General features: G+C 39.1%; 1 protein-coding gene across 1 annotated transcript in view; it reads right to left on the bottom strand.

Moving 5' to 3' along the window:
• The window catches only part of LOC118409901 (SURP and G-patch domain-containing protein 1-like), a gene marked incomplete in the record, with an annotated part of 73,317 nt that overhangs the window by 18,739 nt on the left and 37,756 nt on the right, over positions 1 to 16,822 (bottom strand). Inside the window, 1 exon segment of the mRNA XM_035811275.1 lies at positions 3,651 to 3,766. Within this exon segment, the coding sequence (XP_035667168.1) occupies positions 3,651 to 3,766 (116 nt within the window).

Here is a 16,822-nt window from a genome sequence, read left to right as displayed (position 1 = left end):
AGAAGAAATGGTCTAAAAGCAGTCCAGTGTGAGGTTAAGGAAGTTAATCTTCTTGTATTTCATGGCTGGTTATTAAAGACAAAGAGCATGACAAGCATTTCTTGTTATAGCCCAACAATTAAAACAGTCTACACAAATGGAAGTCCTTTTGAAGGTCAGTTTGATGTAACAACTATCATCGACAAAAAAGTGGCAGTTCATTGTCGGAGTAGGTGATGAGTAATGGTGGGTATCCACACTCGCACACAGGCATGTAAAACTGCCAGGATACAGCACAGGGTGTGACAGTCTGGAGATCATGCGGATAACATGCATGGCCAGCTCTAATGAAAAAAAGTGAGAAAAATCTATGGCATTTAGCGAGAGGGTCTCGTTAATCAGGAGAACAGGTAAGCCAGATAAAGGAAATCAATGCAGGATTGGGCAGGGGGAGGGGCTCAGATGGAGGTATAATGGAGCTTTATTACATGTGAAAGGAAAGATTGAGGACATGTGTGTGAACCCCATCAGCAGCAATTAAGACTTAATCTTATCAGTGGTTGTGGTCAGAGCTGGAAAAAACTTTTAAAAGCTACTCCTGTTGCTGAATGAATTATCCTTCTCAATTGAATTTTTCAATAATATTCATCTCACCTACATTAGATAAAGCTCTCTTGCTTCTTCCCTAAACTAGGTTTTGCTTTTATGCTCTGTTCATGTACGGAAAAAAAATCATGTAAAAATGAAAATCTCAGCAGTTATAACTCTATTAGCTGTATGTCCTATATCAGTTTGCTTGTATTCATTTCATCAGTGCTTCTACATGTATTTCAACCTAACATTTTCAAGGGTTCTGTGTTTTTTTTAATTCCTGGCCTATCCTTATTAAGAAATCAACAAAGTAATTTTGAAATTCATACTATATTCTTAATTGGCTTTCATGCCCCAGGCAAAGGTTGCTTTTAAAGTCAAGATCAGAAGAATGCTATGATGAAAGCTTTCCAACTTCTTTCAAATAATCCATGACCATTCCAGTCAATGATGATATCTTGAAATTACAAACCAGAAAGAGACACAAAATTGGATAATTCAATCTATATACATCCTATTTTTAAGATGTAAGATGTTATTGTACATTCAAATTAGAAATGCCTCTAGGGATGCAAGCAATTTCTCTACTACACTGTGTAGTATTGGGCTGTACTGGTACTATTCCTTGCCAGAAGATAAAATTAATATTGGTTATTGTAGTGAACAATGGCAATATAGCTGACTCTACTAATGTCGGATGTATTACATTTTGTACATGTCACCTTACTGTGTTTGTCACATCTTACATAGTATGTTTCTCCACCATGCATATAGTTTCATTATAAACTGTGATAATACAACAGAATATGTCAGGTTATGTACTATATATAACTTCCAGAGACAGTAGGGTGTGTACACACACACAGTCTAGTGTAACTTCATACATTTCTACCACTGAGTTGGAACCCTACTTGCATACATGCATATACATCCCGTCCTACATGTACACATGCCATCTGGTTTGCATTTCGTACCTGCAATGACATCCCAGCCTGAGATCAGAATATCAAATATCATAATAAGAAGAATAAAAGCTACATGATTGTATTGTAATGATGTATCTGATCTAACTAGTCAGATTTATAACAAAGCAAACAATGTAATGTGATAATATGCCATTTACCTTGAATCTTGAAGCTTTAAAATTAATGTAAATTGTTAACAGTGGTTTGGGCTATCTGTGAATGTTTCCAAAGGAAATGTCACAGCAAAGAAGGATGGAACAAAGGACTTAACTTTGGATAGGCATAGTCCCATTCTGGGAACTGATGTAATGGCCATGAGGATAGCATGTTTGCTTTGCAATCAGAGGGTTCAGACCCAATCCATAGGTGCCTTTTTTCTAACATCAATATACACAGTTGATTAGTCTTGCTCAGGAATGTCAATACTTCTTAATTTTGCACCATCTTTTAGGATCTTTCACACGACAAGAAGGTGGTATTCATAAAGATTTACCAAAGGCTGTTAGGTATGCTCCAATTGGTTCCTAACAAAGTTATTCCTGTCCATTAAGTGCAAGAGAAAAACAATAATTGACAGGAAGGCCCTGTCCGGAAAGGCTATAGGACTACTTTTACAATTACCTTTACAGTCATGCTTTCAGCACTAAGGACAGGCAAGTTCACTGTATCCTATAGATGGTCAATCTTTATTTTCCGTTTCAAAAAGCTGAAGGAGACAAGTTGTTTTAAAGTAATCTGGTCTATACCAATGTGACCTTTTGGGATGTTCATGACTTTATTTTGCATCATTTACCAACCACCAGCCATATAATATGACAGTCACAAATTTTAGATTTTAAAACACAGAAACACATGGGCTTTCTCCACAAATGCATACAATAGTACATTGCATCTGGACAGGGTATCCTGTTGATTACAGAAAACTGCTGACACAAAAGTACAGCAATGAAAACTTTGGGATACTTGGGAGCCAATTTCGGAGCAGGTGAGTTTTGCAGGCAAACAATGAGACGTGCACAACTCAAGTTCCATCTGAAGCAAGCTTGAAAGTCATTTTGCCTATCCCACAGAGGCCAGCTTGTGCCAGAATAATTGGACTACATTTGTATTACATATTAACTAATCATGTCTCAGAACTGTGATCCAAGAAGATTAGCAATTACTGTCAGACTCATGGTCTGCCGCTGGGAACAGTGGGTGTCACAGGTCAGGATGAAAGGAGTACAGTGATGAATATCACGGTCTGGGGAATACAAACTTTTTGAAAAGAAGTAAGTGAAAGATTACCAAAGCATCTAACACAATAAGAAGTTAACTAATTGCTTGTGGCCCTGGTAACTAGTAGCACGTTCGGCTCAGGAAAAAGAGGTCTCGAGTTTGATACCCACTATGCCCCAACGTTGTGCCCTTGGGAATGGCACTTAAGTTCTTAACACAACTTTCTTTTACGGTGGAGTGATGCCTACAGACACAGTGTCTTCAGCAAAAGGACAAGACTCATCACTGTTTTACTAGTTTGCAAAAAAATAGACTTTAAGTTATTAAGTCTATTCAGCCTATCATATCCAGTGTGATACAGTCATCCAGCTTCATCTTGTCTTTGTTGAGGACAATTCTGAATTTACAGATAATGGAAAACCCGGACAGTGTCTCCAAAATTTTGTAATCAAAGTTGGCTGCAAGAAATGCAAAACATCTTCCTTTGCAAAATTAATATACTTCTTGTATGCTTATTCAAACAGAGTCTGTTTAGACTTATCCTGAAGGATGTTTTAAAAGGCTCCACCCTCGAGGCATTTCCATATAGGGCAGCACCCATCTCCATTTCAATAGCCCTTGGGCCACACAACTGTGCAATCGCTACAGCATGGGGCTAGTCCACTAGTAGTGGTGACACTGAGTTCAACCTCTACACCATTTCTCCAAAGCTGAGCGCTAAGCAGAGAAAGCAATAGATACATTTGTATGCACATGTAACTCTTTGGTATGACTCGACCAGGAATCAAACTAATGACCTACAGAATACAAGGCAAACACTCTTTCGAACTTGGCCACAGCTCTGGTCACAAACAGATAAATGAGGAAAAAAACAACAACAAGTAAACTGTAACTGACCTTCTCCCTCGGTGTCTGCATCCTCCCCGTCCAGGTCCCTCCTGCCCTGCCCCTCCAGCTCCTGCACCTTCTGTCGGTAGTACTTGTAGGCACGGCTGTTGGGCTCGTACAGGAACCTGGTGCACAAACAGGAACAACAGGCAAATGATCACTGGTAATTTGTGCAGTATTATACTGTACAGTGTATACTTACTGTAACAGAAAAAAGGCTGCAACAAAGATAAACAGTGTTTGGTAAATGCAAGGAGGTTATGTAACCTTCTTGGTAGAAGAAAGGCATAATACATGTAGTTACAATAACAGCAAGTTAGCTACATACAGAATGATGACAATCCCTAGAAGAGATAGTCCATACCTGCAAGTATTCTATCTAATGCCAAAGTCTGAATTTTGCAGCTGTAGTGACTGCAAGCTTAACTGCTACTTCAGGACACGGATTGTGAGGCTAACACTATTCTTACGATACTTGGACATCAAAACAAGATTATGTAGTATTATCACAATGTAGCAGTCAATGTAGCAGTCTATTCTTCTGAAAAGACAAATAGACTAGTACAAGAAGGTTGTCTATGTATCTACTGTAAATCAATTAATGCAGGGGAGTTAATTTGGCAGTAGGAGTTGAAAGAAGTCTGGTTATTGAACATATGTTTATAGTATGATGAGCGAAAGATCAATGCAAACACTGCCCACATAAAACCACTGGGAATATTTCATGATTCGCAGTAACCAGTGACGGGAGTCAAACTGCAAGTTCCATAACACACGTAATTTACAAGGTACTATTAGTAAGACAGTCATGCCTCTATGACTCTATACAAAACCATACACTCTGTATCCCACCGGGTACTAAGTACCTTATTACACACATCATCAAAAACATCATGTAACATGGATGAGAAATGGCCCAATAATCTTTTACATGTTCTTTTCATCCCAAATGATATCCCCAAGATGAAACTATTCCACAGGGGACTTTAAGAGAGAGCACATTTGTCATAAAATGAAGATCCTACCTCGTGTTACAGCTTTGATGTAATTACCTTAGCTTAAGCAATAGAAAATAAGAATACATGGTGCAGCAGATTTCCACTTGGGAGCCATAGTCACAATCTTATGGTGTGTCTCACAAGTGTGTAATATTACCACAAATCTTACTTGGCTTTCTTGGCAATTCTTTCTAAGATTACTGTTTCATATTGGATTGTAACTGTTTCAAAAGGCTATGAAAACAACAGTTACTATTTTTCAATGGGTGTTAGTCAATAAACTATTTTCTGCAGTGATATGACAATTGATAGTTTCAAAGATCACTATAACACTATGGCATTTTCAACACCAACATCAACACTCACTAGTAACATAAATGTACATGATTGTACAATCTATTAGGGAAGGGAATGATACCGTCTATTACCCAGTAAAAAATGTAACTAGGACATTGTCTTGCACCTGCAGTAAACTATGCTGTAACCCATGAATCTATAATTTACACAGTGCTGCTATATTGCCCATGGGACAGGAAGGGTTGCAAAGCAGTGCCAGTATGGGTATGTGTCTGCCATCTGTTATTGCCTTCTTGGCCTGAGGCAATTCTACGACAAATGTTTTTAGTACATGTGGGTACGTGCAACAAATTTGTATATCAGGTACTGCAATATACTGCAATGGGATTGTCACGTTTGTAAAATATCAACTTAAGAGTGTTCAATGATAAGACTTAGTGTTTCTAATATATGCGGGGTGATCAGAAAGTTATGGCTAGAAATATGATGTGCAAGTCAAGTTTTGGGGCACAATTATAAATTAGTATGTGCATGTTATGAAGCCTTTTATCAATATCCACCAATTTTCCAATTATTGTGGCCATTACTTCTTTTAATATATGTAGTGGAATGGAGAAGTTGGCGAATCATCATAGATGCTGACAGTCATAATGTCAAACTCAAGAGGTATACTTTAGTGGATGATGACAGTTGTCATGAATAAATGTGCACCACACATAAACAACAGCTAGGGCAGAAGTCCAACATAATCATGTACCAACTGTAGCTACTCATAATGTGACACTGCCTACAGCCATGAGCAGAGCACTGTCTGATTAGATATAATGATGCTGACGACTGAGGCCGCTAGTAAATCTATAACATGTCCTTGCCTATCACAATCCTTTCACTGGGGAATAAAAGAAAAGTTTCACATCACTTGCTAGGAGAGGACCTTTAATAAGGCATGTGATTGATAGTGGGGACTACAGTTATACCCTTCAAGTTGCATCCTGCTATATTATCTTTATACACCCCCTGCTACAGACATTGAACAATCAGGAAGAAGCTTGCAGTCCTGTACAACCCAGATTTGTACAACCGTGAATAGACAGTTATAAATTTAGTACAAATAGAAGCACAAACAAGGAGTCATTTTCATGTCTGAATGAACCTGTTTCCATTGATTTATAAACTGTGTTTGAAGGCTAACATGATGTAACAGGCAGAGCATGACATATTTGAGGATCGTAAAGGCTAAATCAAAAAGCTATGGCTAAAGGCTTTCTAAAGCATCAAGGGTCTGGAAAGAACATGCATACTTAAAGTCTATTGAAGAAAAAAAAATGACCATAAAAGAAGCTCCTCCTTCATATCAAGCCAGAGTAATGCATTAAATTAATGACAATATCCATGGGAACCATTAGCATTCACCACTGCCATCATGACGGGACCCAGACCAGTCGTAAACTCACATACAGCCACTTATCACTGTACAGTTTCTCTCCCTATGATATATTTAGCTTTTACAAGTAAACCAGGCCAGGCCAAATCTAGACCTACTAATGACTTCTAAGACAAGGAGGACATTTTTCTCCCTACTCCCTTCGTGCTGTTATTCCTACATTAGATGATAACTTGTTGAGTGGGATTCCAGCCCGTAATGGCCACCATTATGGCCAGGAAATTGCACATGGACGGGAGGAAATCTGTGAACTCAATTAAGTAAAGGCTACAGTTAGCAACAAGGCACACACATTTGGATAACGTCCCTGGGCAGAATGCCAGAAAAAATACTGAAAGTGTTGAAAATGCAGTTCAAACAGTATTTAATCCACTATTCAGTCTATTTTCTGTTGACAAAGATGGATATTATCATATTTTGGTTTCCCATACAAGTTTCCATCCTGGGATAAAACTTTACACAGTCAAGTACTTGCCCAAACATAGCTGCATCGTTCTTCTAGGACCCAGATGCATCTTCAAGAGTTCACATATGATCACATGCACAACTTAACGGCATGGCTCTTCAAACAGAGGGCAGTGGCAGATCTAGGGCAGCTGGCCACAAGATAGATGGGGACGACTTACAGGACTTTATCAACCGTAATCCCACTTTCCTACTTGTTCTACTAACATTCAACCCATTAACCCCCAGACAGTCATCAAGCCTTCCTCCCCAGATAAACTGTATTGACAGAAAATATATAAATGACTTGGCAATATTGAGCTTAAGGATTCAGGTCACTGAGTTGAAAGGATTACCTGACATATGTATGATGAGAAACGTCTGTATGAAATGACGGCTTTATCATGCGAATCTGGGAGTGGGTGGACTCATTCTTATATCCTTCAAGACTAAGGATTTTACACAGGTATTTACAGGTAATGGAGTAGTAAATGATACCTATTTTCAGGTGCAACAACTCAAAGTCTAAGACAGTTATTGGCGATTTAAAGGGTGAAAAGAAACAGTAATCTGAATAGAGAGAATGTGACCTAGTAACTCCACTGTAATTTGCATATATGAGGGATTTTGTAATAGCTTTAATGATAGTGCTTTACCTGTCCTTGGTGCTGAAAGTGTTAATGTCAGCATATATTTCCACCTTAACCAAACACAAAGAACGGATATCATCTAATACTTAAAAGCTACAGCAATTTCGCCCTTCTGTGTTATGAACTTTTAGTTTTACCTTAGGAAGTCCAGGAAATCAGTAGATACTATTTCGCACTGTTAGCAAGTTCCAGTTATTTACTGATGGCCATAAAATGGGAGTCTGATGAAGGCATAATGAAGTCAAGAGTGGTACTGGGTTAGACAGAATTGGGTCAGGAACCTGTACAGGCATCATGGCCTGAAACTGTTTCAATACCTTCGAATTGCATGCTGCTACAGCATTGAGTTGTTATTTACAGCCTTCCATTGTTCCTATTGTGTGATGGATTACAGGGTTTCCCCTGAGAACCTCATAACCATCCATTCCCACAGTAACAAGGCGGGGTTTTATGTGCATGTGGTTTCTGCAGGGATAAAACAGTTTCCTGTTACAGTGCGTATAATCGAGTGTGGCTACCATGACCACATTTTACTTTGCTGTACTAAGTCTTACAGGTTTTATCATTGTCTTTTCTTTTATACCTCTTTTGCCTTTAATGAAATCTTTATGACCCTAAACATGAAGAAATGTACATGCTAAATGCTAAAATTACAGCCAAAGGCATTCCTATACATTTACTGTACGTAAATTTTCTCTCTTACAGTTGTTTTACGTACCGAATGAGGCGTAACAACGGAGCCAGTTGAATTCAGAGCAGTCATATGGTCCTGAATATGCAGTGTGTTCAATAGAGTCTTTTCTTTATATTTGGTATTTGTTGAAACATCTCAAATTAGTGTGATGCACCATTGCTTCTTCTGGCAGCATTTACTTTGACGAATGACAAGGAAGTTAATGACTTCAATACCTTAGGTAAAGCTGTATTGTGAGCTGGCTATGACTCATGCCATTTAACGGATCTTCCCAACAATTTTACAGCCTACATTAGGGTGCACCTTAGCAGTAAAACAGCAATTTGGCTTTCTGTTACCTTCCGGTAATTGCTCAGGAATACATTAATTTGGCCAAAAGGGTCTTATAACTGTTTTGGGTGTGCAGACCAATTTCTTGGAACGGTTAGTAAGATGTTTTAATGTGAGCTGCTGATGACTAAAATCGAGACATGGTCTGAGAGTAAGAATTCAGCAGCCTTTGTAGGACTTGATATACATTGTTTGCTGTAAGATTTAGTCATAATACCAACCCGGTATTCTTTTTGCCAAACAAGATGAAAATTTTCTGCAAATTGTTTGCAGCCCTACTTAATGCAGTATTAAATACTGAACTCACAGTTCTGTGTTGTTGTTCACTAGGTGTTGTTGTTCACTAGCTTTAACTCTGATTGATACATTTTTACCTAGGGTTGCCCAAGTAAGTGTCACTGTCACTGCTGTGCCCCGCTGATGACCACAGGTAGCTTACTTAATCAGTCATACACTTTTGTTTGCCAATATAAAGTATTCTGTCTTTGTCTTGTCTTGATAATTTTAGGGACCCTTTTTGAGGGCTCACATCAATTTTGGCAATCCCAAAGGATATCATCCATACAATCAAATCAACCTGGTCTTAACTAGACTGCTGACTTATGTACTAGGCAAGTTCTGATTGGAGATACCTTGGGGAAGGTTTCTCATTCACCTCCCCATGCAGGTCACTTCCATCCATCACTATGACAGCTCTCCATATTTCCCTCCCTCCCAAGCCTTCCAGTGCCCGCCCCAATGTGGGGTCATACCCCCTGGGCTTAGATGTGCCCCCCATAACAGCAATCTGTTCTTGGAACGTTGGCGGATAATCATGACATATTGACTGCAACGTCCAACTCCAGAAAGAGTGGCCCAGATTAAGTGTGAGAAGAATACTTCAGGAGACTTTCCTGCATGCCCACACAGGTGCAGGTATTTTCATGTGTTACCTTTATCTGCACCACTGATGGTCCTTTTTGGTCCGTTGAAAACAATGATTAGACATCCAGGTAATAAGATATGCCAAAAAGATGATTTCAAGGTGTTACTGGCTACACCTTAAATCTTAGGCCTGCTATACATCAAGTGTGCTGTGTAAGGTGAGTTTGGGATCAAACAGATAGAGGTTGGCTGGGTGCAGGTACATCTAGGCATAGAAAATACCCGCACAGGTTTAATTAACCTTCACAATTATGCAAATGGTATTTTGATCCGTGACATTGCTAGCAAGTATGGTAGCAGTGAAGAAAAAATGATTCCTTGAAAATAGTATTCAGTCTGCAGAGACACCTTCACAATATTACATGCACATGTATATTATGTACAGCTTACTGGTCCTGTAACCCCATTTTCTAGGGTCATAGGGATGCTGCATGTGCTAGAGTTGTACCAGCTGGCTCCCAATCTGACAGTAACGCTCAGGCGATCGGGTCTTTCAGTGCATGAACGTTTATTATGCATAAACCTTCATTGGGTAACTTTGCTTCAGCTACCAAGGAATAAAACTACATTTTCAAGGTCATAAACAATACCCCATGTGTGCTATAGGATGCATCCACAGGCCATCTGTTTCTGAGGGGTGGCAGTGACATACATTATAGAACATGGAATCGTGCATTTTGTTTTCAATTTTGCCCTCTCGGAAGTTATGACACTTGATGTAAAGTGAAAATAACAGCCTTCAAAAGCCAGCTGGGGATGTCATGCTTATTAAGTGCTGAAGATCTCCATATGACTATTGGGTTTGCAGATTACCTCCTGCACTTCTTCAGCTTTCACAGAGATTACCTGGGAGAATTAGCAGGCTGAGAAACGTGCCATCATGGTATCAACAACTTCACAAATGGTAGAAATTTGGGACAAAAACTTTCTTGACTACATAGAACTAATGTGAACAAACTTCAGAAATTAGTTAAATGATAATATCGAAGCTTCAAAAGATATAGCATACAAGTTTCTGATGTTGCAAGTATGACATTCCTATCATTTACCAGCACCGTATTATAGTATTTTCTCACTCATTATGCAAATAAGATATTCCGTTGCGCAGTTGGAATACATCAACATTCCTCTATGATGTTGAAATGTCTCAAATGGCTGTACAAGTACAAGTAAATTACAATGCAATTCAGGCTGCTTCATTGGTATAGTATGTAATGTTAGTAATAAATAAAGTTCAAAGTTCAAAGCTGCCACATGATGATGAACATCTAGCTGAAGTGGCCTCTGTCCAAGAGCTGACATTTGCAAAATTTCTTCCCATTAATTCCAGGTCCCATCTGACCGACAAATTACAACTGGGCTCAACAGTTGGGAATAAGCCAGCTGCTACACTACTCTGAGCACTCTCCCCATACAGCAGCTGGCATTACCAGATATCATTATTGAGCTTGCAGTATGAGCAACTGAAGATGAGATAGAAAGCTTAGCTCAGCATTCTCTGGAGCTCAACTTTCTACTTGTGCAAAATGTATAATCAGGAGATAACTACGTTATAAAGCTCAGTTCTTGAATGGAACTTATCGCACACCTTTAACGTTAAACATCCCATCCATACATTATATCATTATGTCTTAGAAGAACATAATGATTAATTATTTCAACCAGCAGACGGGACAGTATATTATGTCTGGTCTTTTGTAATCATGTCTTGTGACGAAGTTGTACATGTAAATTCCTGTATCTGCAAAGTACATTGAAAATAGGTAATCTCAGCTGTGCACGATGAGCTTCTGAATCAGTTCTTCTAAGGTACCAAAATTTATCACTAGTCAAAATGACACAAACAACTACTGTTTGGGGCTATAAAGTATAAGAGTGGTCTTCCTTGGTCATAGACCAGTCTTCAATCATGCAGGAACTGGATTCAAAGAAGTGATCTACCCATAGGAGGCCAGTGAGGAAACTTGCTTTGGAAAGTCATGCATTACAACAATAGAACAGAACACTTTCAATATAAACCATGGAATATAACATGTTATAGCAACCCCAAGCTACAACCCTGCAGTAATTAGATTGATCCCCAAGCACTCAGTTAAATTTGCCATCCAGTACATTAAGAACCTGATGGATCTTTCAGAGGGCCACTAGGCATGATTTAAATTAATCAGTCTGAGACTGATGATCAATTATCACCATCAACAAGTAAAGTTCTGATTTCTCTGCTGTCTTCACCAGAAAACTAACTTCTATTTGCAAACCAAATGACTTTCATGCTTGAGCAAGTCCAACAAGGTCAGTCCTAAAAGCACTATCATGTGAAGTGGTACTGAGGGACCTGGTGTACTGCTGTGTTGCAAATGTCTGTGCTTTAATTGCTCAGTTCTGTTGGGAATGCCTGGGCTCTGCCTGTAAGCTCCGGCTAATGGGAATGTCAACAGCCCTATTGAACTTGCAAATGTCCCCTTTTATCACTTACCAGCGCATATGACACATACTGCGTCAGACGATGCAACAATGATGCACTATCTTCCACACATGTAGGTAATATTCATGAAGTATGACGTAAGCTCTTGCTTCTAGTGTGCACTAATTTCAGGCATATACAATTGTATGTACATGTATGTAGTACATGAAAACTGTATTGCAGCCAGGGATATCTTTGTATTATATAATAGCAGTTTCTCAGGATGTCACAGGGACACTAAATATGGAATATGGAGAATATGGAGAATTTTGACCCTCTCAGATAACATCTATTATGTGTACTGTATACGTGTAGCTTTAAGACGAGATTGAAACCAGTATTCAGTAATTTTGAAAAATGCTGCGTAGACTTGAGCTATATCATAGTCCATTGGACTGTATATTAATGACACCATCATGGCAGTTATCACCTGCCTGCTTTATTCACATGGAAAGTGAGAAAAGATCCTCCATACATGTACTTGTATCTACAGTTTCACTGTGTCTGATGAAATCTGAAATTCCTAAAGTCATCAGAAAGGAACATGGCGCAATGTCACTCTAACTTACATTTTTTGGCCATTGCTTGGATGCCGGGTGTTCCAAGTGGCGTATTCTCCACGAACGTTGGGTAATCATTGCACACTGACTACTGAATGTACATGTACAATTAAATGCTTAGATTAGTCCATACTGTTATGAAGGTGCCATAAAATTCCAATAAAACAGAACAAGTGCTTTCATTGTGAATTTGCAACATGTATGCGTTTGTGCCTTTAGATACCATACATGTATCTGGTATGTTCTTTTACCATGTAGCACTCAGGTTTTCCTCAATACTTCCACTTCATACTTATATAATTATATTTGGTACCTACTGTGAGTGGCCAGACTACATTAAGCTTCCCCTTTATCTGAGAGAAGGCCCAGTAAGCCCCCAACTGTGAGAGATTGCATAACACAATCTGCTACTGTGAGGGACGTGTGATAAAATAGGCATGGTTGATGCTGTACTTTGATAGATTCTTAATGTTGCAATCTTGGTACACCCAGCCAAATGTGGCGACTTGAAGCACCGACCTAATGGGGGCCTGTTTCCCTCCTGGAATGAGTTACCATTATCGTGTCGTAATAGCTGATAAAGAGTGAATTTTACACACCATTAGCAGTGATGGTGAGAGTACATTTCCTGTTACCTGTGTCATACTTGCACATTTCCACTTAAGCCATGTACATACATGCAGGTGATTTGAGGATGACTTCTGATAGCCAGAGGTCCCATTTTTGAGAAGAACCATTATGATAGTAAGTGTACCTCAAGCATGTTAAAGAAACCATCAGACTTAAAGATATGAGTAAGGTTCCTTCCCGGTGTGAGCAGACCAAAATTAACAGTTTGGTCTTTTGCATCTTTTGCCTAATGGGGTATCATTCATAGGTTGGATAATGATAGCATTCAGACTTCATGAAAAGATGTCTAGCCCTAGCATTTTATATTTACACATACACATCTGCATTTCGTCTTCATTTAATTACAAGTACATGCACATATTATGTCATTGTCAGGGATATCAAAAACACAAAGTCTTCTCTATTAAAATCATAAATGTAAAATGTTCAATAGACATCATCATATGAACCTACCAACTGAGTGATATATGGGTACCTTTTTCGTGACCTACAAACACAGAATCACAAATCAGATGGCTTCTCTAATAGCCATTTCTTTACATACTATTAGTGGCTCGCTGTGCATTTTATCTGGGGTCAAAACTTTTTATTACGATATGAACCTGTGGTCACTGGGGGTAAAGGTCAGAATATCCATAAATCGGTAGTAATATTGCTGATCGTTTGGTGGTGCCGTGATCAACGAGGTTCACAGGGGTCATTGAAACTTCATCATCCTTCTGTCAAACTTCTTTTGTATAATTGGAGAAAGATTGTGAGATGAACGATCATTTCCAGAAGCCATATGGTTTGCTCATAAAGGTTTTGATGAAATTCTACTGACAGATGTGGTGAGACTATAAGGTACAAAAGCTTGAAGGGACAAGAGACTGTCATAAACTAAGCTTGGTAATACACTACATGTATCCTTGTGTCCCATATCATGTGAGGCCTGCTGAGGGGTATTCCAAGGTCAAGGCTCTATACCGACTGACCCGTAACTTCTTTGCATGGTACTGGTAAGAGTTGAAGTCGTTTGGAGTGGACATCAAGCCAGAGGTGCCATGTTTGTGGCATGTTTAAGATCCTACTACAGAGAAATGGTACTTCCCAAAGTGTAAAAAAAATCAGTCCTGTGAATTGTGTAGAATTGTGAGTCTACATTTGCAACTCTCTATAAAATTACTGTGTAATACAACACAGTGCAGCTCTTTAGTTAGGTGATGTGCTGCAAAAACAAACAAACAAACAAACAAGGATCTGCTGCTCAATCAGTATTGGATTAACTCTTTTCACCTTGCAGGCAAACATGAAAAATCAATGAATGTCATCAATTGTTAAGACCTTTGCAAGTTGGCAACCTACAACAAGGACCATGTAGTATAAGAGGCAACAGGGAAATAACCCGACACAATTTCCAATTTGCTGTCTCCAAAGTTCAGACATGATGAAGACGAGGCGATTCTTCACTTCTGACAGGTTTCATCATTCCTCGAGGTTGAAATAAAAAGATCAATGCACCTGACTTCATCTGTCAAATGGGTAGAACTAAGAAACAGACCAAATACATCAAGTTAATGCAAGTAGATTTCATTAAACTTCTGAGCTGCCATGCCTTATACTGACTTTTGTGAGTTCAAAGTGATCAGCATTCAAATGCTGTATGTATGAAAAAAGTAGGTACAGCCTGCTACGTAGAGATATTAGAATCAAAGTACTGCACCTCTTTTTATCGTCATCCCAGAGTAACAAATCTTCTTATTGCAAACCTGCCATGAGACATGCTTTGTTGAAATGATTATGAATAGAAGCAAGGAGCTTTTACTGAATCAGAGCTCCTTGATAGATGGCAACAACATTGCAACAAAAAATAATCCCCGTCAGAAGTTGCTATTGATTAATAACGTTGGTTGGATATTATAATTGCCTATTATCCCCTCCAAACACAGGTAACCTGCTATCAAATTACCAGCCATTGGCTTCATTAAGCATTGGCGAGTCAAAGACAAAGGTCAAATTCGCTTTTTTTCCTTGCTGCCCTGACAGCTAATGAAGCCAGCGACGCCACATCAGTCTCTGTCTAACACTGGGCAGGAACAACAGCATTAACCACCAATACCATTTCCTCACTTCGTGGGTCAGGAGGATATGGGGCACTTTCCTGGTACCGTACATTCGTCTATTTTTGGAGGGACTTGATTTCAACTAAAGATAGGAGGGGAAAAGACGTTTCCGTGATGTTTTACAATCGCGGTTAAAACAATTCTGTAGTACATTAGTAAGGTAACAGAGACACGTATACCAGAGAATAAAAACACCACGAACATTACAAAATCTACCGTATAACATGCCCAGATCTTGGAGAAGAGTTGACCAACAGAACAGATCAAGTTGTCACGCATGTCTTGTTAGTTGTCACGCAAGTCTCCTTGGCTGTCATGCTTGTATTTTGGGTTGTCACGTATGTATCTTTGGTTACCATGCTGATATGGGTGGTTACAGGGATATGATACTAGTCACGCCGATCCTCAGGATTCCAGTGGAACAAATCTGCAGAGCCAGGCAGTTCATCAATGCGTTCCGAGCATGTGATTAAAAATTCACTTTGATCAATGGATGGATTTGATTCCACATGTAGGTCGATAAAGTTACATGTAATTAGGGACACAAGTGTCCAAACTCTAGCATGTAGCCTAAGAAGCTTACACTTCATCAGTGATGAATGAGGTACACCCCCATCTTAGAATAGTACGTGATCACAATGATTTAAAAATTTCAGTCTTACTCTTAGGTTCTCACATCAGACTGGTAGGTACCAATGAGTGACACAGTTTCAGATTAAGTATCTCTTAAAAAAAGTAACTACAAGAAATATAATTCTTATGAAAAAAAAGAAGGAAATACAGTATCAGGCCAGATTGTATAAACCCCTATAGTTAATGTAATTCAGTTTCAGACGTTGGTATGACTTCTCGGTGATATATGCATTTATACCTGGTGACGATACTCTGGCCTTTTCAGATGACAGTCCTGGGAAATAGACCCATTTTCAGTGGATGAAAAATACAAAAGTTTGACGGACTCAGAGTACATTTTATGCCGCGAAATCGACAATACGGTGTTCTGAGGATCATTCATCACAAAGATATAAGAAGTTATCCACCATCATAATGCAGGTAGTGTCCCGCCTGAAGGCAGCCATGCATTATGTATGACCACTGAAGCGATAGTAGATTGAATTGGACCAGATACCCATAAATTACCCAGCACTACAGAAATGAGGTTGAGGGGAAATGGAGAAGTTTTCTCATCCTTAAGACCTGCACTAAATGTCAGAGATTCTGAGTCAATCTTCAAATATCAAAGTTACAGACAACAAAAAGATGGGATGCACTATGCCTGTAGCTCAAATGTCTCAGCTGAAAAAGAAATGTCATCAACAATATCTGGAACCTTAAGTCAGCTTGAATCTTATCTCTGGAGAATTAGCATAGAAATTGGCAGAAACTCGGACTAACATGGTGCCAGGGAATGCAATCAACAAGGCCTGCAGGAGAGTTAAATCATTTATCTTGGAATGTCTTAGTGCTTATTGGGAGTTTTTCCCTCATTGGCTCTTATCACAGAAGGCAGGCTGATGCTCATGGCGATCCTCGCTTTTCGAAATGGAGGGGTTACTCTGACCTCTTGGGTCTTGAGTAGATATCTGTAGGTAAGGTAGTGCATTTGAATTGCAGAGCTAGTTGGAAAACTTGTTTCTGAAAGTT

Source organism: Branchiostoma floridae, chromosome 2 (genome assembly GCF_000003815.2).
Source record: "Branchiostoma floridae strain S238N-H82 chromosome 2, Bfl_VNyyK, whole genome shotgun sequence".
NCBI lineage: Eukaryota > Metazoa > Chordata > Leptocardii > Amphioxiformes > Branchiostomatidae > Branchiostoma > Branchiostoma floridae.
Note: the sequence above shows the minus strand (reverse complement) of the source record. Positions and strands in the feature narration are given on the sequence as shown.